This window comes from Humulus lupulus, chromosome 1 (assembly GCF_963169125.1).
Source record: "Humulus lupulus chromosome 1, drHumLupu1.1, whole genome shotgun sequence".
In the NCBI taxonomy this organism is placed as follows: Eukaryota; Viridiplantae; Streptophyta; class Magnoliopsida; order Rosales; family Cannabaceae; genus Humulus; species Humulus lupulus.
The window spans coordinates 304,626,577-304,650,599 of NC_084793.1; the positions used below are offsets into that span (position 1 = coordinate 304,626,577).

Below are 24,023 nucleotides of genomic sequence, written 5' to 3' on the forward strand. Positions count from 1 at the left end.
ATTCCCAACCCAAGTGTTTACACTCTCACAATAACCTAGCAACTTGCAGCCTCTGAACTTAGCTTGATGAATGAATGAAAAATATTTGGTGCTAGGTCCTATTTATAGAGTTCTAAGAATAAAAATCTTCTTTTTGGCTTTGAATAAAAATAATAAATTTAATTGAAAATATTTGAATATCCTTCAGCCAAAGGCTTAGGAATTGATCAAATTGTTCAGAGAGATTTAAGGATTCAAAGCTTGATTTTTAAAACAAAAATAATAAAAACAAATAGAATCCTAACTTCTAACTCCCTAAATCTCGTAACTCTAAACTCCCCTGCAGTAAAATCAACATATCTGGAGTTGTAGGACTCCGATTTAGACTCTCTTTATATCGTTAGAAAGTTAATTAAATTATCTACAACTTTTAAGAAATATTATTTTTCGAAATTCATAATATAACTGGGTCAAAAACAAGTCGGAAGTTACAGTACCCTAAAGTTACGAAAAATCTATTTAATTATCTAAATATCAACCTAATCCACAAATAAATAAAATTGTGCTAAATGTCATGCTCCTAACAGATTTTGGTGAAGACTAAGTCTTATATTTCCCTTATTTTATCATTAAAATAATAATTTCTTAATAATCATGCATATGTCAAATGACATAATCCCATTGACTCTATCTAAATCTTAGGTTACAATAATTATCATATTAATAATCAGTAATAATAATCACACCTTAGGTTAAAATTAATATTCTTAAACTATAGGTTAAACTTAGAAAATCTACAAGTGCTACTATGAGTGTCCAATTAAATCCCGGTCTGAACCAAAATCCACAGTCATAAAAATACTACTACTATTACTATTATACTATTATTTAACTAGCTAAGTAAAGTTCTTGGACTCTACATGCCTGGTCGGCCAAGGTCATGCCTGGGCAGAAGAACATGTGACTGGTCGGACAAGGTCATGCCTGGTCGGTCATGACACTTGACTAGCCAGTTAACATTCTTCACTGGTCTACCGGGGTACGCCTAAGCCAAATCACCCAACCATTTGTCATTTCTATTGCCACATCATCGTTTTCAAATTTTGGGGATAACATTTGCCCCCCAAGTTTATTATATGATGCTCTCACATAATAAACTTTTTTCTCCACATTTAACGGCACAATTAAAAAAAAATCAACTGTCCATCTTCCCGCCATGCAACAGACCACGACTCCACAGACCACGATCACTGTAATTAACTGCTCATAGTCGTGGGGAGAAAAAATATCTAAGTAATTCCAAAGGTCCAAAAATAAGTGGCAATTCCCACTTTTTTCCTTTAAATAGTCCCCTATACTCCCACACACACAAGAGAGCAAAAACAAAAATTTCCCTCATCTTTTTTTTTTCCTTCTTTGGCCGAAACCCCATAAGCCTTCTCCTTGGCCGAAAAGTTCAAGGATTCTCAAGGAAAAGCTTCTCATTTCTTCAAGCAAATCAAAGAGTTCTTCAAGATTGGGTAAGTCTTCTCCTTCATCTTCACTTGTGTGGTTTTTTTTTTTTTTCAAAATTCCATGAAAAATACATGCGTTGGCCGAAACTTCATAGGGAATTTTTTCTTGAGTTTGTTTGAATCTTTGAAATACAATGTGTTTTGTGGCTGTTTTAATGTTATTTAGGTTATGGGTAACTCAATCTTGTCTTCAATTTCAAAGAAATTTAAAGAAAAATGAGTTTTTCAACCTAAATTGCATGTATGTGTTTATGGGTATTTGATGATATGAATATGGTCTCTAGAACATTAGGAACTTTACAAATTCCCCATTTTGATCTTGTTGTTGTGTATTTTAGGTGAATAAATGTGTTTGTGCTAGATGGAATTTAGGGATTTTTTTTCTTTTCGAAATGGGTTTTGGTTGAGGTTCGGGTATGGCCGATTGTTCCCTTTTTTCTTTTGAATATATGGATATGCCTAGGGCTGCTTGGGTGTTTAGCTTAGTCCGATCGGATAGGCATTGCTCGGACATGGCCATTCGGTACCCCTCGGACCAAGCTGCTTCTCCTCGGATGCACACACCAGCCCTCGGACCCTAAGCGAACCCCTCGGACCAAGTTGCTTCTCATCGGATGCACGTACCAGCCCTCGGATCTGCAGCGCTCCTCGGACCCTGGTGCACGCTCAGACACCACGCTGCTCCTCGGTCCCAGGCGCACCCCCTCGGAACCCCAGCATCCGCTCGGACAAGCGCGGCAGCAGCTCGGCACCCAGACACAGCCCCTCGGAACCCCAGCATCCGCTCGGACGCTCACGTCTCAGCCCCTCGGATGCTTGGAGCTGCTGGCCATCCGCTCGGACAAGGCCATTCGGCACTCCTCGGACGCGCACTGACTCCTCGGGTGTCTCGGCACCAACAGCCCAGATGCCTCGACACAGGCGCGCGCGCTAGCTCCTCGGATGCCTTGGGATCCGCTTGGCCACCCCACGGCATCCGCTCGGACATAATGTGGGCCTCTCGGACACACCGTAGCCACTATGCACCCGACCGGCCATCTCCTTGGCACCCTAAGCACTTTTAGGCACTAAAATAATTTTTCCTCATGCATGCTAAAATTTTACTACTTAGGCAATTTTTTTCTTAGTAGAAAAATAAACACTGCTCTGCTGACTTAAATTTGTATGGTTACTCACCTCCCCATTTTTATTTTTTGTAAATGAATCGCTTCGACTATAGAGGAGGTGACAACCACACGAATTCTGATACGTCCGTCCCGCAGTCGATCGACACCCCTCAAAGCAGCGACTCCTCGTCAAAGTCTCCTAACAGTCGCACCCCTCAAAAAGTAGTGGACCAGGATCCTCAAGTAGCCAGGATCCTCAAGGTTCCACCACTTTTTGTACCGCTCTACGGGCTACTTGAGGATCCTGGTCCTGCGGGAGTCTGTTGGACTTCTTTACCCTCATTGTCGACTGTTCAGCTTGATGAAGGAACTGCTCTTCGTGAAAAAAGTATAAAGCTGAACGAGAGAGGATCTTCTTAAAGCGGCGAAGACGATCCTCAGGAGTGCGACTATTAGGAGACTTTGATGAGGAGTCGCTGCTTTGAGGGGTGTCGATCGACTGCGGGACAGACGTATCAGAATTCGTGTGGTTGTCACCTCCCCTATAGTCCAAGCGATTCATCTACAAAAAATAAAAATGGGGAGGTGAGTAACCATACAAATTTAAGTCAGCAAAGCAGTGTTTATTTTTCTACTAAGAAAAAATTTGTCTAAATAGTAAAATTTTAGCATGCATGAGGAAAAATTATTTTAGTGCCTAAAAGTGCCTAAGAGTGCCTAAAAGTGCCTAAAAAGTGCTTAAAGTGTTTAGAAGGTTGGTGTCCGAGTGGCCCATGTAGTGTCCGATCAGGTGCCATGCCCGTCCGAGCGGATGCTGGGGTTCCGAGGGGCTGCGTCTGGGTGTTAAGCTGCTGTCGCGCCTGTCCGAGCGGATGCTAGGGTTCCGAGGGGGTGCGCCTGGGTGCCGAGCTACTGCGCGCCTATCCAAGCGGATGCTGGGGTTCCGAGGGGCTGCGTCTGGGACCGAGAAGCAGCGTGGTGTCCGAGCGGACACCAGGGTCCGAGGAGCGCTGCAGGTCTGAGGGTTGGTGCGTGCATCTGATGAGAAACAACTTGGTCTGAGGGGTTCGCTTAGGGTCCGAGGAGCGCTGTAGGTCCTAGGGCTGGTGCGTGCATTCGAGGAGAAGCAGCTTGGTCCGAGGGGCTCGCCTAGGGTCCGAGGGGTACCGAATGGCCATTTCCGAGCAATGCCTATCCGATCAGACTAAGCTAAACACCCAAGCAACCTTAGGCATATCCATATATTCAAAAGAAAAGAGGGAACAATCGGCCATACCCCATACCCGAACCTCAACCAAAACCCATTTCGAAAAAAAAAATACAGCCCTAAATTCCATCTAACACAAACACATTTCTTCACCCAAAATACACAATAACAAGATCAAAATGGGGAATTTGTAAAATTCCTAATGTTCTAGAGACCACATTCATATCATCAAATACCCATAAACACATACATGCAATTTAGATTGAAAAACTCATTTTTCTTTAAATTTCTATGAAATTGAAGACAAAATTGAATTACCCATAACCTAAGTGACATTAAAACAACCACAAAACACATTGTATTTCAAAGACTCATAGACAAACTCAAGATTCATTGATACATTGTATTGTCAAGTGCATGTCTGCCCAGCCAAGTGCATGTCCGCCCAGTGAAGGTTTGGTCGACCAGCCTGAATATGATATGGATCGACTAGACAGAGCAGGGCTACGTGAAAAATCCCAAAAACGGCTTCAACAAGAATCGGTCTTGGCTTGCGCGGGAATCTCTCAGTTTATCCCATGAATATAGTGTATCGTTATGTTTTGAATATTAATGTAAATTAAATATAGTGAGAATAACCAAATATCCTGATTATGAGGGACATCATCTGTACGATCCTGAGCCTATAAATACAAGGCTTATGGCATCATAAAGGGGACTTTTTGACTTTTGATTCGAATTCCAATTTTCTAGAGAGAGAGTACTTGTATTTTGAGAGAATTCTTGTATTCTTGTAATCTGCACTGAAGAAACTCAGTTGACTCAGGTTCATCTGATCTTGAGTGCAGATCTATAATCACAACTCTAAGTGGATTAGGCTATTACCAACACATTGGGGCTGAACCACTATAAAAATCGTCTGTGTCGTTTATTTCTCTTGAAGGTTTTTGTCGTTTGGACGTCTACACGTCGTTGGCCAAAAACGCGGTCAACACTCATTATAGAGCTTTCCTATCGAAAGTTGAGCAAGTGGTAATTGCCAAGGACGTCACTGAGGCTCTCTCATAGAAAGAATGGAAGCAAGCAATGTATGAGGAGATTGGGGCATTAGAAGCTAACACTACATGTACACTTGTCAATCGGCCTAGCGCTAAACATGTGGTGGGGTGTAAATGGGTGTTTACAGTTAAACACAAGGCTGATGGAACAATAGATCGATACAAAGCGAGACTAGTTGCAAAAGGATTCATTCAAACGTATGGTGTGGACTACAATGAGACATTTGCTCCTATTGCAAAGTTAAACACTATTAGAGCCCTACTATTTATTGTTGCCAATCTAAATTGGCCTTTGCAGCAGCTAGATATCAAAAATGCCTTCCTTAATGGGTATTTGAAGGAAGAAGTTTTTATGAGGATTCCTCCAAGATTCGAAGATAGGTATGGAAAAGAGAATGTATGTCACCTGAAAAAATCTCTCTATGGCTTAAAACAATCTCCAAGGGCGTGGTTCGAAAGATTTAATCAGGTGATAAAAAGGCATGGATACAAACAAGCTCAATCAGACCACACTTTGTTTTTCAAACACTCACAAGAGGGTAAGGTGACTCTCATCATTGTTTATGTCGATGAAATGATAATAACAGGTGATGACTTTGGAGAGCAAGAAAAACTTAAAGGTGTGCTAGCCCAGGAGTTCAAAGTCAAAGATCTCGGACCCATGAAATACTTTCTAAGTATGGAGGTGGCAAGAACTAAACAAGGAATTGCAGTCTCTCAGAGGAAATATATTCTGGATCTTCTCAAAGAAACCGGAATAAGTGGTTGTAAACCTGTAGCTACACCAATTGAACCAAAAGGGAAGTACAACAAAAATAAAAAAGATAAGACTGTTGACAGAGGAATGTATCAACAACTAATGGGTAATGCTTGTCTCATACCAAACCCGACATTGCTTTTGCTATAAACTTGGCTAGTCAATACATGCATAATCCTCTAGAGGAACATTTGGAAGTCGTGTACAGAATCTTGCACTATCTAAAGAAGACACCCGGGACTGAATTATTGTTCAAGAAAAATGAAGAACGAGGTGTTGTGAACACCTTCACAGATGCAGATTGGGCAGGTTCTATTGAGGATAAAAGGTCAACCACGAGCTATTGTACCAAAGTTTGGGGGAACTTAGTTACTTTGAGAAGTAAGAAACAATCAGTGGTAGCTCGAAGCAGTGCAGACGCAGAACTTAGAGCCCTTGCTCAAGGTGTATGCGAATTAATCTGGATCAAACGCATATTTCAGGAGCTGAAACTTCAAAGAACAGAGCCTCTAAAGTTATTTAGCGACAGCAAATCAACAATCAGCATTGCACATAACCCAGTTCATCATGATAGAACGAAACATGTGGAAGTGGATCGACACTTCATCAAAGAAAAAATTGAAGGAAAAAAGTTATGTGTTGTATATATTCCTAGCAAACAACAACAGGCTGATATGTCCACTAAAGGTTTATCAAAAGACAGTTTCAACGAGAATGTTTGCAAGCTAGGCATATGGACTCTCTATGCACTAGCTTGAGGGAGGGTGTAGAAAATGCTCTTTTATTTTATTAGCTAATATTATTTAAATATTTGTTAGAGATATTGGTTACATAGAATGTGAAACCAATCTGTATATTTCCTTTCTTAGATATTTGATAGGCTGATTTAATTGCAATTAGATGATTTGATTTTATTGTAATTACTCCAGAATATTAGGTATTCAATACCAAATACCAAATATCTCTATAAGTTGTACCATGTCTATTTAAATGGCATAGCTCTCAAATAATAAAATATGTGAGGCTATTTTCCACACGACATTAGATTTTTGAGCCATTTCCAATTCCTTCTGTAGTAGTAGTAATAGAATCTTTAGTGATAGTTTCTTACTGATTCTTGGCCTTCTCAGCCTCAAGTTTTCTCAACATTGTTGAACTAAGCTTTTCACCACTAAAACCTTCAGAAACCAGATCCACCACTTCAATCTGCATTAAATTTTCCCAACAAAGAAGGCTTTAATTACCCGCTAAACTTCCATAATTGATTAAAATCTAAAACTGGGTTTGATAATCCAAAATCAGAAGAGAGTAGAAAGAAACAAAGTCAAAACCTTTAGTTGTGAAAGCCCTTTGTCAGCTCTCTTTTTATTGACTGAAACTCCACCTGGTAAAGTCTCCTTACTGCCATAACCAAAATCAGTCAAACTTTTCTTCTTCTGGCTCATTAATCCAACAAAATTCAACTAATCCACTTGAAAAACCAGTTCAATGGCCAAATCATAATAGTTATCATCATGTATAAATTTCAATGAAATGTCCCAAAAAGAAGTTAATCCAAAACTAACCTCACCACTATAGCTTCCAAATTTTCATCAACTATAGAAGGGCCATAACGGTCTATAATTGACTCTGCTTGCACAGTGAGCTCTGGTTTTATAGACTATCACCCCATTTATATAAATATATGTATAGTTAGTCACTTAATCATATAATTACAATATAATCAACAAAAGAAAAGATTCCAACTTGCTCTGAATTTATTTACCTTTATATAATCTTCAACATTACGAATCCTTTCCTCATTGGGTTGTATTAATTCAGTATACTTCAATTGAGTTTGATTTTTTTTAAAAAATGAATCTTTTCATCATTTAATCTGAATTGCTCTAATTAATCACCAGTTTATCAGTCAACATGGGCTTGTCACAAACTCCGATCACAATTCGATCCTTTGCGAGCTCTGCCGATGCCTGAGAATACCACTTCTACCATTCAAACTTTCCCATAAAAAAAATATAAATAAATCAAAAGAGGAGAGAGAGAGAGAAAGACCTTGAGGAAACGACGGTGACCGTCGTGTAATCGGTCGAAGGTGCCACCGAGAAACACTGCTCCATAAGTGTTGGGCGGCGAAATCTCCCACTTCACCTCTGATTCTTCCATTATCGCCATCTGTAGAAAGCCCAAAGCTTTAGTAGAGTGGGTGTGTGGTTTGGTTGGGTTGGTGGGTTTGAGCCGCAAATGGTTTTCTTTGATGACTTTTATGATGATCATTATAAAAGTGCAATCATCAACTGTTGATATTTATTTCTATGAATGAATCCATTAAACCAACAAGAAGGGTCAAGCAATATTTTGGCAGGATGACAAAGATGACAAAATCCTGTACAATTATAGACTAGCTTAAATTGAATCATGTATGGTTACAAAATAAACTAGAGTTATTAGATAGACTTGAGTATAGACAAAGATGACAAAGCAATCTGATCAATATACATAGTACAAACACAAAGAACCTTTACAGGAGTTGGAATCATGACTTGAACTCCCCTTATTTTTTCTTTTCCTGCCACTATATGTATATCTTCCTTATCACACTTAAGCATTCTATTCGTAAAATGCATAAAACAAAGTTGCTTTCTTGCAGCAAAGAGATTGTGAGATGGGAATGTCACATTGGAACAGAGCATGCAATTTCTTTGAAATTTTTCATTTTCTCCTGAATCACTAAAGGTCCAGAGCCAAATCAAACCAAAAAGGACTATGCATTCAAATTGACTGTCACATTATGTAAGACTAACTTATTGCAGCTCTAGTTTCCAACAGCTTCATACCGTCATTTCCTAATTAATTTAATCAGACTTAAAGGAAGAAATATTGAAGTAAAAAAATATATATCCTAACAATTATATAAATGGCTATCAAAGGACTCCACAGAAATTCGTGTGGCTTTAACAGAATATGATTTTTTTATAAAAAAAACTTTAACAGTGCCGGTTAATCAATCGTCCAAACTGAACAGTTCCTTCTACTCAGAAAAACAAAAAAATCAACAATTGCTCCTTTACACAAAATTAATCCCCATTGCAACAATTCAGAAGTATACACAAACTTTCGCATTCACAAACACATTACAAATACAGAAAAATTATCTCATCATCAATTCTCTCATCAGTAAAAAAAAACCCCGAAATAATAAAAACCAACTCCTATAAACAGAAATTCTTAGAATAATTTCATTTTCGGAAAATGTTGAATTAATAGCCTGATTTCAACTCTGGAAACTTTATAGGAACATTGAAAAGGTTAGTGAAACTGAATTAAATATGGTTATCTACTCCTTGAACAAAAATTCTGAGATTGAAAGTGTTGAAGTAATACAATCTGATTTCAACCCTGGAAGCTTTAAGAAACATTGAAAAGATAAATTATATTGTTTTAATTATGCCTATAGCATATTAATATTAAATCAGTACATAAGCAAGATTCAATTTAGTATTCCTTCAAAAACTAAATAGAGTAGCTACATATGTTTAAAGAAACATAGATGAAAAAACTAATTTTCCATAAACACAGAAAACTAAACTCAACTCCGTGTATTATATTTAGATTTAGAAATAAGTAAGAGTTTATAACTTTACTACACTTAAAAAATATAGAAGAATTAAGAATAGAAATATTTAGAAGTACATACAAAAAAAAAATCTAAATTCCTGATAATAGTAAAAGACCTGAAAAATAAATTTCTTCTGCAACCAAACAACCAGTTTGAATTTAATAAAACTTATAATCAGTCAAAGAATTTGGAATTAATATGAGTAGAGAAACAAACAAGCAAAAAAAATGCACGTAACCTCTACCAAAACCAAAATTAAACTCAAATAAACAACCCATATGATCCAAAACGACAAAAAACTTATTAATCTTACGAACAACACTAACAGATCACAACTTACACATATACAAAGAAAACCAAAAAATTTCAAAAACAAAATTAAGCATACTCATATTTACAAAATCATGATTTAGAACAACAAAAGGAGATCAAATCAAGCACAAAAATACAAACGCAATGCCATCAAAACCTTGACAGGAAGAGAAAATATACGGTTACCTTGTCTAAAATAGAGTACACCACCAGATCCGAGCAAGACTACTTCGAAGACCGAGTGAGGAAGATAGAAAGAGATAGCTCAGAAGTGAGGGAGATGGTGGAAACTGGAAAACAGACGATGAAGATCTGAAATTTTTATTTTATTAGGATCTGAAATGTGATTTAGATAGAATGTGGGCTTGGGCTTGGGCTTGGGCTTGCTATTTTTGTTTTGGTACTCTACTAACTAAATTCTAAATTTATCTCAATCTACCAATTTAATCAATTTTTTTAAAAAAATTAATCGTGTATGAAGTTAATAGTTTTTATCGTTAATTAGTTCACTATATGTATATAATACTACGTAGAATCAGCCTGCATGATTTTTCATATTTTTATAGTTGTAAATATTGTCTATAATTTTAATAAAATTTATTTTACTATATTTTTAATTAAAAAATTATTTATATATTTTTGAACCATGTGTTTTGTCTCATTGCCTGTTTGGACCCTGTGTTTTGACAAATTATTTTTTGGACCTTATGTTTTGTAAAATGGTTAAAATAGAACCCTAAACTCAATTTTGATGAAGAAAAAATTGAATATAACAACACAGTTTTTAAGCAGAATAATTTTATTTTTATTCTGAATTGTTAGTTTGGTAAATTATTTGTGATTTTAGTAGAGAAAACATTGATCAAAATCAGATTTAGAGTTTTATTTTAACCATTTTACAAAACACAAAGTCCAAAAAATAATTTGTCAAAATACAAATCCAAACATATAATGAGAAAAAACACAGGTCCAAAAAAGTATAAACCCGTTAAAAAATAGGGATAACTTGAAAAATACCCAGTTTTAAGATTAGTTAACTAAAAATAGCTACTAATAATATTTAGTTGAATATTACCCACTTTTTAAAGCACATTTCTCATATTACCATTAAAACACTACTAGAAGTCCAATGTAAAAATCTCAATATTTGCCTCTGTCGTATCATTTACTTCCCTCTTTAAATAATATTTCACTGACAGTTACACTAGATCACTGTACAATAGGTAGAATCATTAATAATTTGGGTATTAATCTAAAAGTTTTAAAAAATGAGTAAAAATTAAAGAGGTTAAATTAAATTAGGTACTAAGTGTAATTTTCACAAAAAAAAAACAAAACAAAAAATGCCATTCACCATTTCTTGACTCTTTAGACTCTTTAGAGATAAAACATGCGTCGGGCTCTCCAGCAAATTTCGGTTAGGCCTGGTTTGCTCCGGGTATAGTCTTATAGGAGGTAACTTTTATATGAATTATAGGAAATAGCCCAACTCAAGTTATGTGAGCAACAATAGATGAGGTCCAGGAGAGATTTCTTGGAGCATATAATAATGAACTCTAAGAACGATGGCACAGACATTATACCACTCAATATTTTAAATGAATATATTTTTTTAATTAAAAATATATATATAATAGAATAAATTATAATTTTATAGTATATATATATATATCAATAATTTATATATATATAACATCTAAATACAATATTAACATATATATATTTACATGACTACATTACATATATATATATAAATTACAATAATATTTAAATAGAAATAAAATAATAATAGGAAAAAATCATAATGTAGAACAATAGGATACATGCATCAACTATTTTTAATTTCGAATGTATCTAACAATGTCTTTTAGTGAATTTGATAAAGAAAAATAGCTATAATTACTTGATAAAAAATAAATTATCACATAAATTTATAAAATAAAAAAAATGATATTATGCATTTATTATTTTATATAAATATGATTTAGTTATTTAAATTATCATAAAATATATTAAAAATATTCTATTTTAATTATTATTTTTTTGTTAAGTTTATGTTTATTCTAGTTTTTGAATTTGACAATGATAACAAGATTATATTATATGTTTAATATAATATTAATACTATAAATGGATTTTAAATTTAAGTTTGTTGTTAGTTGTTAGTTGATAGTAGATTATATTATATTATATGTTTAATATGATATTATTCTGATATGCGAAGTTTAAGTTTAATTAAATTTTATTTAAGTTATAAAAAGTATAGTTTTATTACTTTTAAAAAATTGTGATTGTAAAATGTGTTATTTTAATTTGTTTTAATGATTTATTTGTTTAATTTTATCTAAATTTAAGTTATGTTTATATTTTAACATTAAATATACTAATATTCTGTTAAATATAAGAATACATTCACACACTTTTTAATTAACATTAATTTAATGCATGTATTTACATTCTATTCCATAGTTTCAATTATTCAACTATTATTATAAATTTTAGTATCAACAATATCCAATCTTATCATTAAATATAATCTTCCAATGTTTTGGAATTTTATTAATTTAAATAAATACTTGATAATCTTAAAAATCTAAAATTAGTGTATCTTAGTTGGTGAAGAAAACAAAATCATAAGTTGCACACGTCTATAAATGATATCGATCCATTTACAAATAATTGGACAATTACAATAATAATTTCTGAAAATCAGTTCTACGAACAAGCGTTAATAAACCAAAATATTACGTTAAGTGATAAAGATGTAAAATATTTTATTAATTTAGTCATCTTTAACAAAATATTATTGGTTTCATACTTTTTTTTTAAAATATTACACAATTAATTTTGATGCTACAATTTTAATGGACAATTAACTCCTAAACAACAACAACAAAAAAACGACAGAAAATGAATACCACATACAACAACCAAAATACAAATTTATCAATTTTAATGATTTAGAGAATAAATGGCTGAACATTATGACAAGGCAATACAAACTTTTGAAGAATTCCAAAGTAAAACGCTTGGTTTTCATGGTCATTTCTCAAAGCCTTAATCACCCAAAAGACATTAAATTTTTGAGCCATTTCCAATTCCTTCTGGAGTGGTTGTAGGAGCAGTAGTAATAGAATCTCTGGCTATAGTTTCTTGCTGATTCTTGGCCTTCTCAGCCTCAAGTTTTCTCAATGTTGTTGAACTAAGCTTATCTCCACTAGAACCTTCAGAAACCAGATCCACCACTTCAATCTGCATTGAATTTTCTCAACAGAGAAAGCTTTAATTACCCACTAAACTTCCATAATTGATTCAAATCTAAAACTGGGTTTGATAATCCAAAACCAGAAGAGAGTAGAAAGAAACAAAGTCAAAACCTTTAGTTGTGAAAGCCCTTTTTCAGCTCTCTTTTTATTGACTGAAACTCCACCTGGTAAAGTCTCCTTACTGCCATAACCAAAATCAGTCAAACTTTTCTTCTTCTGGCTCATTAATCAAACAAAATTCAACTAATCCACTTGAAAAACCAGTTCAATGGCCAAATCATAATACTTATCATCATGTATAAATTTCAATGAAATGTCCCAAAAAGAAGTTGATCCAAAACTAACCTGACCACTATAGCTTCCAAATTTTCATCAACTATAGAAGGGCCATAAGGGTCCTTGATTGGCTCAGCTTGCACAGTGAGCTCTGGTTTTATAGACTATCACCCCATTTATATGAATATATTTATATATATATATATAGTTAGTCACTTAATCATATAATTACAGTATAATCAACAGAAGAAAAGAATGGAACTTGCACTGAATTTATTTACCTTTATATAATCTTCAACATTACGAATCCTTTCCTCAATGGGTTGTATTAATTCAACATACTGCAATATATATACTTCAATTGAGTTTGATTTTAAAAACAAAAAATTGAATCTTTTCATAATTTAATCTGAATTGGTATAATTAATCACCAGTTTATTTGTCAACATGGGCTTGTCACAAACTCCGATCACAATTCGATCCTTTGCGAGCTCTGCCGATGCCTGAGAATACCACTTCAACCATTCGAACTTTCCCATAAAAAACACAAGAAAATCAAAAGGAGAGAGAGAGAGAGAGAGAGACCTTGAGGAAACGACGGTGACCGTCGTGTAATCGGTCGAAGGTACCGCCGAGAACCACCGCTCCATAAGTGTTGGGCGGCGAAATCTCCCACTTTACCACCGATTCTTCCATTACCGCCATCTGTAGAAAGCCCAAAGCTTTCGTTGAGTGTGTGGGTGGTTTGGTTGGATTGGTGGGTTTGAGCCTCAAATGGGTTTTCTTTGGACGTTAATAGGAATTTAGTTGGTGGTGAAGAAACTCAAGTGGGTCTATATATATGTTTTTTGGGTGTGATCAGGTACAACGAACAAGGACAATGGACCATTTTTTCACTTTACTTGGAATACAGGGCAATGACTTTGATGAGTTTTATGATGATCATTATAAAAGTGCAATCATCAACAGTTAACATTTATTTCTTTGAATGAATCCATTAAACCAACGAGAAGGGTCAAACATTATTTTGGCGAGATTTAATGAAAGTCAATATCATTGTTTTCTTTTTAGCCAAACAAAAATATCTTACTAGTTTTTAGGTGGTAAAAGATGAAAGAAGTCTAAAAGTAAGAAACCAGACACTTAGTATCAGTTCAAGTTTTATTTTATCATCAACTAAAACATGGGCAACATAATAGTACCAGCTAAGAATGAAACAGTTTTGAATTCTGAAAACCCTTTTGCTGGTTTTGCTGGGTTGCATAATGCTAGCATAGCAGTATCAAGTGAATAGTCGAAACAGAAAACTAGTACAGATTTGCTGGTTTCTAAGTCTGCCTAACAGTGGCAAAACACTCTCTTAAGAAATTCTCAAGTTCTGATGAGTACAAGTTGGGGAAACTCCGGTAGTGATCCACATGAGGAGATGTACCAAAGTTACAGGACTTCACTTCTATTCCCATTATTTTTTGTTGTTCAATGAATGACTCAATCGACTGATATGGAACCACCTTATCGGCTGTACTATATAGGTAAAGCTGAGGACAAGGAGGCTGTTCTCTTGAGAGGATCGAAACTACATGTTTTAACCTCCTGCAACCGAAGAAAAAAAAATGATAGTGTTAATCAATTTTGGAAAACATGGTTGGTTAGTTGTGACACCGGAACGATGAGTCTGCTGAATACTTACCGATCCACATCTGGAATCTTTAATAAAACCGCAAAGAGCGTCTCCAATAGTGATAGAAGTACTGCTTCAACAATTGGTTGTTCCTTTTCTTGTTTGTTTGAAAGTGCTTCAATCTCTGTAGGGGAAGTTGATGAGCTGCGTTTCTTCAGAATTGCAGCAGAAAATCCAGCCGCCCAAACCTGCCACGATTAAAGGAAGGTTACAAATAGTACCCTTCAATAGAAGTTGAAATAACCAAAATCCTGTACAATTATAGACTAGCTTAAATTGAATCATGTATGGTTACAAAATAAACTAGAGTTATTAGATAGACTTAAGCATAGACAAAGATGACAAAGCAATCTGATCAATGTACATAGTTCAAACGCAAAGAACATTTACAGGAGATGTAATCGTGAGGACATGTGAACTTCAACAAATTCAAATCTCATGTTTGGAATCTTCAGTCTCTTTCATTCATACAACTCCCACACACTTGAACTCCCCTTATTTTTTCTTTTCTTGCCTCTATATGTATATCTTCCTTATCACACTTAAGCAATCTATTGGTAAAATGTGCAGCACAAAGATGCTTTCTTGTAGTAAAGAGATTGTGAGATGGGAATGCCACATTGGAACAGAGAATGCAATTTCTCTGAAAATTTTCATTTTCCTCCTCAGTCACCAGAGATCCAGAGCCAGATCAAACCAAAAGGGACTATGCATTCAAATTGACTGTCACATTATGTAAGACTAACTTATTGCAGCTCTAATTTCCAACTGCTCCATACCATCACTTCCTAGTTACTTTAATCATAATCAAAGGAAAAAAATAATTACAACCACCCCCCTCACCAACCAGAATAGAGGTACCAAGCCCTCATGATACTGAGGCAAAGATCGAAAAAGAACATAAATACTGGAAACAAAATACTGTAGCATATTGATAGGTAGGTCCCATGAACATCAGCAAACTTAACAAAATTCAATCTGACATTAATTTTTAAGAGGACTTTTTCGTTTTTAGTTCATTTTCCCAACAACCCTCATTATTGGGAGGCAAAAAACTCTTACCATAGTACTAGGTAGGTAGGTCTCATGTAGATCAAAGAAACTAACATACTATTAGGCAGGTCTCCATAAAGAATCAATCATCTAATTCATTATGCAGTAACTCATTTCTGATTCCATCAAAAGAGGGAATTATACATCTAATTCATTTACCAAGATCTCTACAAGAACTCATTTCTGATTCCATCAAAAGAGGGAACTATACATCTAATTCATTTAGCAAGATCTCTACAAGAATGCATGTTGATTAAAAGCCAAAGATGAATTATAATATGATTAGTACTCGACTCAAAAACATAATATACAACTTGAACACAGTAAGAAAATATTAGACCTTGGGATTGAATGGCTCTGCAGCTCCTGAATCCACGATACACCCCTTAACCTTTTCTATCAAATCTGGTCTACGCTGCAGAACTTCAACAATGGCGCCATATCTGCAAAAACCAACAAAACAATCATCAAAATCTTATCCCAAGTTGGGTGATTTCCTTTCTTTCTTTTTTTAAAGCATATTTTTCATATCAAAGAGTACCTACACAAACCAACCCGTGTTGCTGAAAGTATGAAAAACCAAACACCGTTCTCTACCGTCCGGTCCCTTCTCGGAGACCCACGAAGCGAGGTCACCGGCCATGGTTAACACTCTTTCCTCTGCTCTCCGACCCAAATCGAACCACAAAACCTCTCTGACATCGGTAGCTAAGGTGACAGCGTGAAAACCCCTGGAGTTGTACCACTCCACGTACCTCTTAAGGTGCTTCGTCTTGGACCCAAGCCATCCCAGTAAAACCACCGTCACTTCACAATCATTTCCCCTTAAAACGCCACCGTTTCCGTTAATTGCGCTCTGCGCAGCTGGGCTCCAACCCAGAACGCGGTCGGTCGAATGAGAAAGCGGCGGCGAGTGGAAATGACTGACATGGGATAGAGAAGAAAAGGGTTGGAAGAGTTTGAAGGGGTTTGGTTCCGAAGGGAATGTGGGTGATCGACAGATGGGTGAGAGGGACGAGCGAGAGAGTTGGGGCAGCTTCGTGAGTCGATGTCGTTTGAGGGATAGTGTAACAGACGACGGTGTCGTTCTGTGGATGATGTGGCGATTGAGGTTGAGGTTGAGTATGGTGGGTTTGGAGAAGATTCTGACAGGAGCTTCCATGGCGGAAAAATTCATAATTGGGTATCCAAGAACAGTCGGATTTTCACCAAAATGCAAAGGTACCCCTTTTTAATATGAACCAACATTTACACTGAAAAGTACGAACCCACCTAGAAATTTCCGTTCTTTTTTAACAGAGCAATCAAAATACGACCTAAACAAAACTCATTCTGACTGAGACACTGACACTCTGCATGAGATGAATTCTTTGGTTAAATCGTTTGAAATTGATCTTAGATCCTACTGTCATACTTATTAAGCGGTTAACGAACACAGTTAAGTGCTTTAATAGGTTAGATATAGTTTTAGACGTAAAATCATTACTACCAACTACCAACTCCACCTGCATTTTCTTGAAAAACATTTTACAGAGTGAGAAAAGGAAAAAAAGGGTTAAGCGTACGACATGTCGTTCCATCTCGACACGACACTAACATACGGAAGTATTATGTAATGAAACAAAGAAAGTGTCCTGTTTTGTTGGATATTAAAAAAAAAAAATCATTCTTTGGGGTCTGGTCCAGAGTTCGCCACCACTGCCGAAACTACTTGAACCACAGAAAATGCGGCCCCAAAGCCCCATTTTACTTTTCACACTCTTCTATAGCTCGGTGCTTGTTTCAGAGGCTTTAGAGCAGCGGTTACAATGTCTTCCTCGTGTGCTGTATCCACACCATTCAGAACAGAGCTCTTTAACTCAATCGGTAGCTCTAACAGGCTCATTGGCCCATCAAGAACGTTTCACTACAACAGTAAGCTCCCCTCTATTCTCAACTCTCTATTCTTAGTTTATTTTTCTTATTTGTATGTTTGAGAGTTTGCTTTTTTTCTTGGAAGGAAGCAAATGTGAAATGAGTAGGAGGGGTTTTGCTTTCAAAGGAATTGTAGCTTCTGGGATTTCAGTCATGAGCTCTTCTTTGACAGCTGAGCCTGCTAAAGGTAAAATTCTTGACCATTTCAAAAAGAAAATATTGATTATGCTTGCATTATGAAAATGGGGTTTTGTTAATTAGGTTTGTTTGATCGGTTTAGGTGTTGAAAGACTAGAATTCAAACCGGAGGGGTACAATTTCTGGACATGGAGGGGTCGCAAGATTCATTATGTTGTACAAGGAGAAGGCTCTCCGGTTGTTCTTATTCATGGGTTTGGTGCTTCTGCATATCATTGGAGGTTTTCTACTTAATACCTATCTCACTATTTTCCCTCATGGTTGAATAATGGTTTCTTAGATTGTTAAAGAAGTGGTATAAAGTTCTTAGCTCCTAACTTGTTCTCCCTTCCCGTTCTTGCAATATACAGATATAACATACCAGAGTTGGCTAAAAGACACAAGGTTTATGCCATAGATTTGCTTGGATTTGGGTGGAGTGAGAAGGCACTTGTAGAATATGATGCCATGGTATGGAAGGATCAGGTGGTGGATTTCTTGAAGGAGATCGTGAAAGAACCAGCTGTCTTAGTTGGAAACAGGTAATATCATCTTTAAGTCCCCACTTGAGATTAAATTTATTATATGTGAATGTCTTTCTGTCTTTAGATAATTCTGAATTTAATCATATCTTCTTTTGAATTGGAATTTTAAAAAATGATCATATGACTCACGGTCCATTTGCAGCCTTGGGGGATTTACTGCTCTTGTTTCAGCTGCTGGGTTGCCAGAACAAGTTATTGGGGTTGCCCTGCTAAATTCTGCAGGACAATTTGGAAATCCAAATAGTGAAACTATTAAAACTGAAGAATCAACCTTCCAAAAAGTTATACTGAAGCCACTGAAGGAAGTTTTTCAGCGAGTAGTACTTGGATTTCTGTTCTGGCAAGCAAAGCAACCATCTCGAGTTTTATCCGTTTTAAAAAGTGTGAGTCAGTTTCTAGGCTTCTTCTTTCATATATTTAACCTCATAAAAATGCTCATTCTTAACCAGTTTAATGTTGATATTCTCTCAGCCCATTACACTTGAGGGTTCGAATTTCGATCTCTCAATCTTGAACTTGTGATAATCACATTTTGGGACACCATGTATTTATCAAAACATTATGTCTTCATATGATATATACTTTATTTTAATACACAGGTGTATGTAAATAATACCAATGTGGATGACTATCTTGTGGAATCTATAACAATGCCAGCAGCTGATCCAAATGCCGGAGAAGTTTATTACAGGTTCAGATTAAACTTGTTCCTCTCCATAGTTCTTCTCATAACTTCATGGTTTATAGAAATGTTTGTCATGGTCTGATATGCTTGGTTTTGCAGATTGATGAGTCGGTTCATGGTGAATCAAACTCAATATACTCTAGACAGTGTCTTAAGTCAGTTGACTTGTCCACTCTTGTTGCTGTGGGGTGATTTGGACCCATGGGTTGGCCCTGCCAAGGCTATTCGAATCAAAGAGTTTTACCCAAATAGCTCTCTGGTAAATTTACAGGCCGGGCACTGTCCACATGATGAAGTTCCAGAGCTTGTGAACAAGGCTTTACTAGAATGGTTGTCAAATTTACCAACTCAAGCTGCTCTCCAAACAGTTTGAACACTCGTAAAGATTTTGCAACATTAATATTCATGTATACGTATATAGGTTATAGTTGTAATTTATACTGTAAATTCATTAATGTCAAAAGTTTTGATTCTTTCTTTGGCACTTGAGCATTGTCACACATCCTTATGTTACCCCTGGGATTAAGCAATATATGTTTGACAAATCAACAATGCTAATGTAGTCTTAACTATTATTAGTCTAACATATGTCAAAATAGCCAAGTTTGGGAGCAGTTGAGACTTCATTTTCTCCAAAATATGTCAAAATCAAGTTGTGTAAGCTTTACTCCCATAAGCCTTCATAACATGATTTTCATTCACATCTTATCTCATATTCATAGTAGAGTCATATATCATTGAAGGTTAGGTGGTTGAAAATCATATCACATAATTTTATGCAACTTTTTGGTTTAAGAAATAAGTGCCATTAACAATATTTTTACGAAACTATCCTATTATTTACTTCAGTAGTATCTTATATATCTTTCTTTTAGTTAATACCAAAATACTATTCTATCTACCAAATCAATATAAATATATATATTGGGAAATTCTCCTTTTGGAAAATTTAAGCTCTACCGGTGGAGCTCTCAGTGTTCTTGACTCATGAACAGTTTTCGGTGCGATTTTTTTTATGATCGTGTATATTGTAGCTATTTAGAGCATCCTGCAAATTTTCCGAAAATTCCGAATAATTTACAGTACCGAAAAATAAATTCAAATATATTATTGCACATGTGACTAATTTTTTTGATGTGCGTGAAAGCAATATGTTTGAACCTAGTTTTCAGTACTGTAAACTATTCGGAATTTTCTGAAAATTTGCAGATGCTTTAAATAGCTATAATATATACTGTAATAAAAAAAATTGCGTCGAAAACTGTTCACGAATCGAGAACATTGAAAGCTCTACCGGTAGGACTTAAAGTGAAGCCCCTCACTGAATATAATTTTATCAAATTTATTTTTAGCATTACCAAAGCATTTCTATTGCAATTACATAATACATCTAATATATTAAAAAAAACCATTTTAATATTAATTAAACTATATGGTGGTCAACTGATACCGAAGCAAATAATTTATTGAAGCAATTGTTTTTGCACAGATGTTGAACCCTCTTTGTAGTAGGTAGAGCCAAATTATGTTTTTAATAGTGGTAGGTTGTGGTGTGTGCCAACCAAACTAATGGAATCCTAACCAAAAAAAATAAATTAAGCTTACAGATATGAGCTTATATTTTATATTTAATATTTTTCATTACTTTCTTTCTTCTGCTATGCCAAGAGTAATAGTTTCTGTCCTGAGTCTCCTCAAACCCTTTACTTCATTCCCAACTGAGATCTTCCTGCAAAAATTATAATGGCTGAGAAAAGTAAGATTTTGGTAATAGGAGGGACTGGTTACATTGGAGAATTCATAGTGAAGAACAGTGCTAAAGCTGGGCATCCAACTTTTGTACTGGTCAGAGAGAACACAGCTTCTAATCCTGAAAAGTCACAGTTGATTGAGAGCTTCAAGAGCTCAGGAGTTACAATTCTATATGTGAGTAAAAAACAAATGAAACTTTGAAAATATGTAATAAGCTTAAGAATTAGTCATGTGAGACTTTTCATTTTTTTTGTTGTTTCAGGGAGATTTATATGATCACAACAGTTTGGTGAAATCAATCAAGAAAGTTGACATAGTAATCTCTTGTGTTGGGAAAGATCAGATAGCTGATCAAGTGAGAATCATTGCAGCTATCAAAGAAGCTGGAAATATCAAGGCAAGCACATCTAGTATTGATACATATTTTTTTTCTTGAACAGACTATGTTAAGATAGAAAACTAAAGTGTCATTAGTCACCTAATCTTAATGACAATAAAAATGACAGAGATTTCTGCCATCTGAATTCGGAACGAATGTGGATCGAGTCCAAACTGTTGAGCCAGCTGAAAGCTTTTTTAGGCAGAAAGCAAACTTCAGGAGAGTGATGGAAGCTGAAGGAGTGCCCTACACCATAGTCTCTAACTATTGTTTTGCAGGCTTTTTTCTACCTAAAATGGGACAGCATAATGGAACAGCTCCCCCAAGAGACAAAGTAGTCATCCTTGGAGATGGAAATCCCAAAGGTATTATTAAAAATCTCTTAGGGGTGTTTGGTATGAGATTTGGGTTTGTGGGTCTGGAGTTAGAGGGGGTTTAGATTAAGAGAATGTGATACTCAAGTGTTTAAGCTAAAAAATGGGACTCACTTGGAAACATAAAACCATAAGCCATCAAAAATAAAATTATCAAACATGAGTTAGATTTGATATTTTCATTCTCATCAAATCAAACTCCCATTGCCAAACACCCCTAAGGATTTCTAGCATATGTGCCCCTTGAATTTTTCATTGTTTGGCATATTAGGTGACGTTTGGCTGCAAAACAAAAATAGAATGGTCGTGGTAATGGTAATAGGAATAGAATGAAATTTTGATTCTTTTGTTTGGTAGAGATTTTGGAATCAGTAGCTGAATAAGAATTGTTATGTTTGGTATAACATAGAATGGAATGGAATAAAATTTATATTATTTTGACCAAAATATAGTACTCTACTACTTTATCAATGATTTTTTTAAATTAAATTATTATTATTATTTAATGTTAGTTTTTATTATATACCAAATTATCATTTTTATTCTAAATTATAATTTTTTTTTATTAAATTATCCTTATAGGAAAATTAAATAAATAAATTATATATATTATACATAAATATTTTGTAGAAAGAAGTTGTACAATAAAATATTATTAATACTTAAAAATTGTAAGTAAACTATATGTTATAATCATATTCATAAAACTAAATAATGATAACAATATACATAACTTATGACAATAAATTTCAAAGAAAAAATATTTAATAAAAATATCAAAGTTATTGTTTAATTTATAATAGTTAGTGAATTTTTAAATAAAAATAGCATTAATTATTTGACAAAAATTGTTAAGAAAGATTGATAGCAGAGACAAAAATTAACTATATGGTTCTTTGTTTTTATAAAAAGAAGTGCAGGAGAAAAAAAAATTCAATGAGATATTGAACAAAAATGTAAATAGTAAAATTGAATGGCCATTCCACTCGTTTTTAAATGGAATATCAATTAAAACACATGAATGAATAATGTTTCCTATATAATCACTTTTCCATTGAAACTTTATGAACCAAACAAAGGAATGGCAAAAAGATTCTTTTCTTTCCATTTCTTTCTTAACCATTCCTATCAACCAAACATTACTTGTGAGAAATTATTTTGGCAATCGAGCCATTGAGTTTAAAAAACATTAGTAATTAAGTCTCTCTAGTAAACTTTTTAAACAAAATTCTAAGTTTTTATGGATAATTTTAGTATATTTCTATACATTATACACCTCTATTTTACACATCATAGTATATAGAAAACTTCAATAAATTTCATTCAAAAGCTAACTGCTACTATTTACAAAGGTAATCTATCTTGAACACTCGTTAGTTTTCAAAATTAATATGATGATGATTATTATTTTTTCTTCTTAGGAGTGTATGTGGAGGAAGAAGACATAGCAACTTATACTATAAAAGGAGTAGAAGACCCAAGAACCTTGAACAAGACCCTTTACATAAGACCACCTGCTAATATCTTGTCTTTCAATGAGATTGTGTCCATATGGGAGAAAAAAATTGGCAAGACCCTTGAGAAAATTTATGTTCCGGAGGACCAACTTCTTAAGAAAATAAAAGGTAATAATTAACATGAATTTAAGTTGTCACTATAATGTTTACACTACTACATTACCATAAGTGGGGTTTTTTTTTTTGGTTTCAGAGTCTCCATTTCCATTAAACTTCATCATGTCTCTTGGTCACTATTCCTTTGTGAAAGGAGATGCTTCAATCTTTGAGACTGGAGATTCTTCAGCTGTGGATGCAACTGAGCTTTTTCCAGAGGTCAAATACACCACTGTTGACCAATATCTTGACCGTTTTGTCTAGACTCTAGAGTGTATTTGTAAAACGAAGCAAATTAACTGTCAGAACTCGGTGTGAACTCAGTGTGTTTGTAATGAACTCGGTGTTGTGTCACTCAGAGACTGCTATCAACAACACTTTCAGTTGAAAGAACTGTCATCCTTTGAAGAACACAGAGTCCATTTTCTATTGAAAATGAAAAATTATGAAAAATAAATGTACATTACTACATTGTCCTTGACTGAACTAAATAATTTTAACTACCTAAATTAAGTTTTTTTTTTTTTTTCACAGTAAATTAAATATGAGCATTATAGTCACCTCAAAATTTTATGAAGACCCTTATTTATTTTTATTTGTTTCTCTTTTCTTATTATATAAAAAGAAATACATATGAAAAGTAGTTTGTATGTTTTAATACAAATTTAAATAAAAAAGTTATAAAATATTTTAATTTGATTTGATTTTTTCTTATTTATATTTGAATGTAATTATGATCATTATCTTGCTAATGCTTTG

General features: G+C 34.6%; 5 protein-coding genes across 6 annotated transcripts; 2 read left to right on the plus strand and 3 right to left on the minus strand.

Annotated features, from left to right (window-relative positions):
- Positions 1-6,515: 6,515 nt before the first annotated feature.
- LOC133812651 (phosphopantetheine adenylyltransferase-like) lies at positions 6,516-9,860 on the minus strand. 2 transcript variants are annotated; one of them, XM_062246442.1, is made up of 7 exons: positions 9,736-9,853; positions 7,674-8,004; positions 7,520-7,591; positions 7,387-7,446; positions 7,187-7,281; positions 6,953-7,022; positions 6,516-6,827 (listed from the first exon to the last, which is right to left on the minus strand). In XM_062246442.1, the coding sequence occupies exons 2-7, from the start codon at positions 7,893-7,895 to the stop codon at positions 6,729-6,731; spliced, it is 618 nt and encodes a 205-aa protein (XP_062102426.1). In that variant the 5' UTR covers positions 7,896-8,004; positions 9,736-9,853; the 3' UTR covers positions 6,516-6,728. The 2 variants fall into 2 exon arrangements, 1 of the variants encoding a protein (XP_062102426.1); XR_009884004.1 differs by lacking the exons at positions 6,516-6,827; positions 6,953-7,022 and having other exon boundaries at positions 7,387-7,591; positions 7,674-7,793; positions 9,736-9,860.
- Positions 9,861-12,482: 2,622 nt separating this feature from the next.
- Positions 12,483-13,909, minus strand: LOC133812650 (phosphopantetheine adenylyltransferase-like). Its single transcript, XM_062246441.1, has 6 exons — positions 13,677-13,909; positions 13,523-13,594; positions 13,373-13,432; positions 13,161-13,255; positions 12,927-12,996; positions 12,483-12,801 (listed from the first exon to the last, which is right to left on the minus strand). The coding sequence occupies exons 1-6, from the start codon at positions 13,794-13,796 to the stop codon at positions 12,625-12,627; spliced, it is 594 nt and encodes a 197-aa protein (XP_062102425.1). The 5' UTR covers positions 13,797-13,909; the 3' UTR covers positions 12,483-12,624.
- A 325-nt stretch (positions 13,910-14,234) lies between these two features.
- On the minus strand, positions 14,235-17,241 carry LOC133812647 (uncharacterized). Its single transcript, XM_062246438.1, has 4 exons — positions 16,371-17,241; positions 16,166-16,268; positions 14,782-14,960; positions 14,235-14,684 (listed from the first exon to the last, which is right to left on the minus strand). Exons 1-4 carry the CDS (start codon positions 17,000-17,002, stop codon positions 14,420-14,422), a joined length of 1,179 nt encoding a protein of 392 aa, XP_062102422.1. The 5' UTR covers positions 17,003-17,241; the 3' UTR covers positions 14,235-14,419.
- Positions 17,242-17,565: 324 nt separating this feature from the next.
- Positions 17,566-19,630, plus strand: LOC133812648 (pheophytinase, chloroplastic). Its single transcript, XM_062246439.1, has 7 exons — positions 17,566-17,739; positions 17,825-17,926; positions 18,020-18,158; positions 18,288-18,458; positions 18,604-18,844; positions 19,061-19,152; positions 19,246-19,630. Exons 1-7 carry the CDS (start codon positions 17,634-17,636, stop codon positions 19,517-19,519), a joined length of 1,125 nt encoding a protein of 374 aa, XP_062102423.1. The 5' UTR covers positions 17,566-17,633; the 3' UTR covers positions 19,520-19,630.
- A 1,099-nt stretch (positions 19,631-20,729) lies between these two features.
- Positions 20,730-23,859, plus strand: LOC133812652 (eugenol synthase 1-like). The gene is made up of 5 exons (XM_062246443.1): positions 20,730-21,072; positions 21,161-21,295; positions 21,405-21,642; positions 23,073-23,276; positions 23,362-23,859. Exons 1-5 carry the CDS (start codon positions 20,890-20,892, stop codon positions 23,526-23,528), a joined length of 927 nt encoding a protein of 308 aa, XP_062102427.1. The 5' UTR covers positions 20,730-20,889; the 3' UTR covers positions 23,529-23,859.
- Positions 23,860-24,023: the final 164 nt, after the last annotated feature.

What these genes read in the sequence shown, in the direction of transcription:
- LOC133812651 (XM_062246442.1), bottom strand. Translation starts at nt 7,895, where the DNA reads ATGATCATCATAAAAGTCATCAAAGAAAACCATTTGCGGCTCAAACCC. An exon ending in GTCACCGTCGTTTCCTCAAG is followed by an intron (nt 7,592 to 7,673) that starts GTCTTTCTCTCT and finishes TGGTATTCTCAG; the next exon opens with GCATCGGCAGAGCTCGCAAA. An exon ending in ATGTTGAAGATTATATAAAG is followed by an intron (nt 7,282 to 7,386) that starts GTAAATAAATTC and finishes ATGGGGTGATAG; the next exon opens with TCTATAAAACCAGAGCTCAC.
- LOC133812650 (XM_062246441.1), bottom strand. Translation starts at nt 13,796, where the DNA reads ATGGCGGTAATGGAAGAATCGGTGGTAAAGTGGGAGATTTCGCCGCCC. An exon ending in ATGTTGAAGATTATATAAAG is followed by an intron (nt 13,256 to 13,372) that starts GTAAATAAATTC and finishes ATGGGGTGATAG; the next exon opens with TCTATAAAACCAGAGCTCAC. An exon ending in TTGGAAGCTATAGTGGTCAG is followed by an intron (nt 12,997 to 13,160) that starts GTTAGTTTTGGA and finishes TGGTTATGGCAG; the next exon opens with TAAGGAGACTTTACCAGGTG.
- LOC133812647 (XM_062246438.1), bottom strand. Translation starts at nt 17,002, where the DNA reads ATGAATTTTTCCGCCATGGAAGCTCCTGTCAGAATCTTCTCCAAACCC. An exon ending in CAGAGCCATTCAATCCCAAG is followed by an intron (nt 14,961 to 16,165) that starts GTCTAATATTTT and finishes TAATCGTGGCAG; the next exon opens with GTTTGGGCGGCTGGATTTTC. An exon ending in AAGATTCCAGATGTGGATCG is followed by an intron (nt 14,685 to 14,781) that starts GTAAGTATTCAG and finishes CTTCGGTTGCAG; the next exon opens with GAGGTTAAAACATGTAGTTT.
- LOC133812648 (XM_062246439.1), top strand. Translation starts at nt 17,634, where the DNA reads ATGTCTTCCTCGTGTGCTGTATCCACACCATTCAGAACAGAGCTCTTT. An exon ending in AAGAACGTTTCACTACAACA is followed by an intron (nt 17,740 to 17,824) that starts GTAAGCTCCCCT and finishes TTTTCTTGGAAG; the next exon opens with GAAGCAAATGTGAAATGAGT. An exon ending in GACAGCTGAGCCTGCTAAAG is followed by an intron (nt 17,927 to 18,019) that starts GTAAAATTCTTG and finishes TGATCGGTTTAG; the next exon opens with GTGTTGAAAGACTAGAATTC.
- LOC133812652 (XM_062246443.1), top strand. Translation starts at nt 20,890, where the DNA reads ATGGCTGAGAAAAGTAAGATTTTGGTAATAGGAGGGACTGGTTACATT. An exon ending in CAGGAGTTACAATTCTATAT is followed by an intron (nt 21,073 to 21,160) that starts GTGAGTAAAAAA and finishes TTGTTGTTTCAG; the next exon opens with GGAGATTTATATGATCACAA. An exon ending in ACTTCTTAAGAAAATAAAAG is followed by an intron (nt 23,277 to 23,361) that starts GTAATAATTAAC and finishes TTTTGGTTTCAG; the next exon opens with AGTCTCCATTTCCATTAAAC.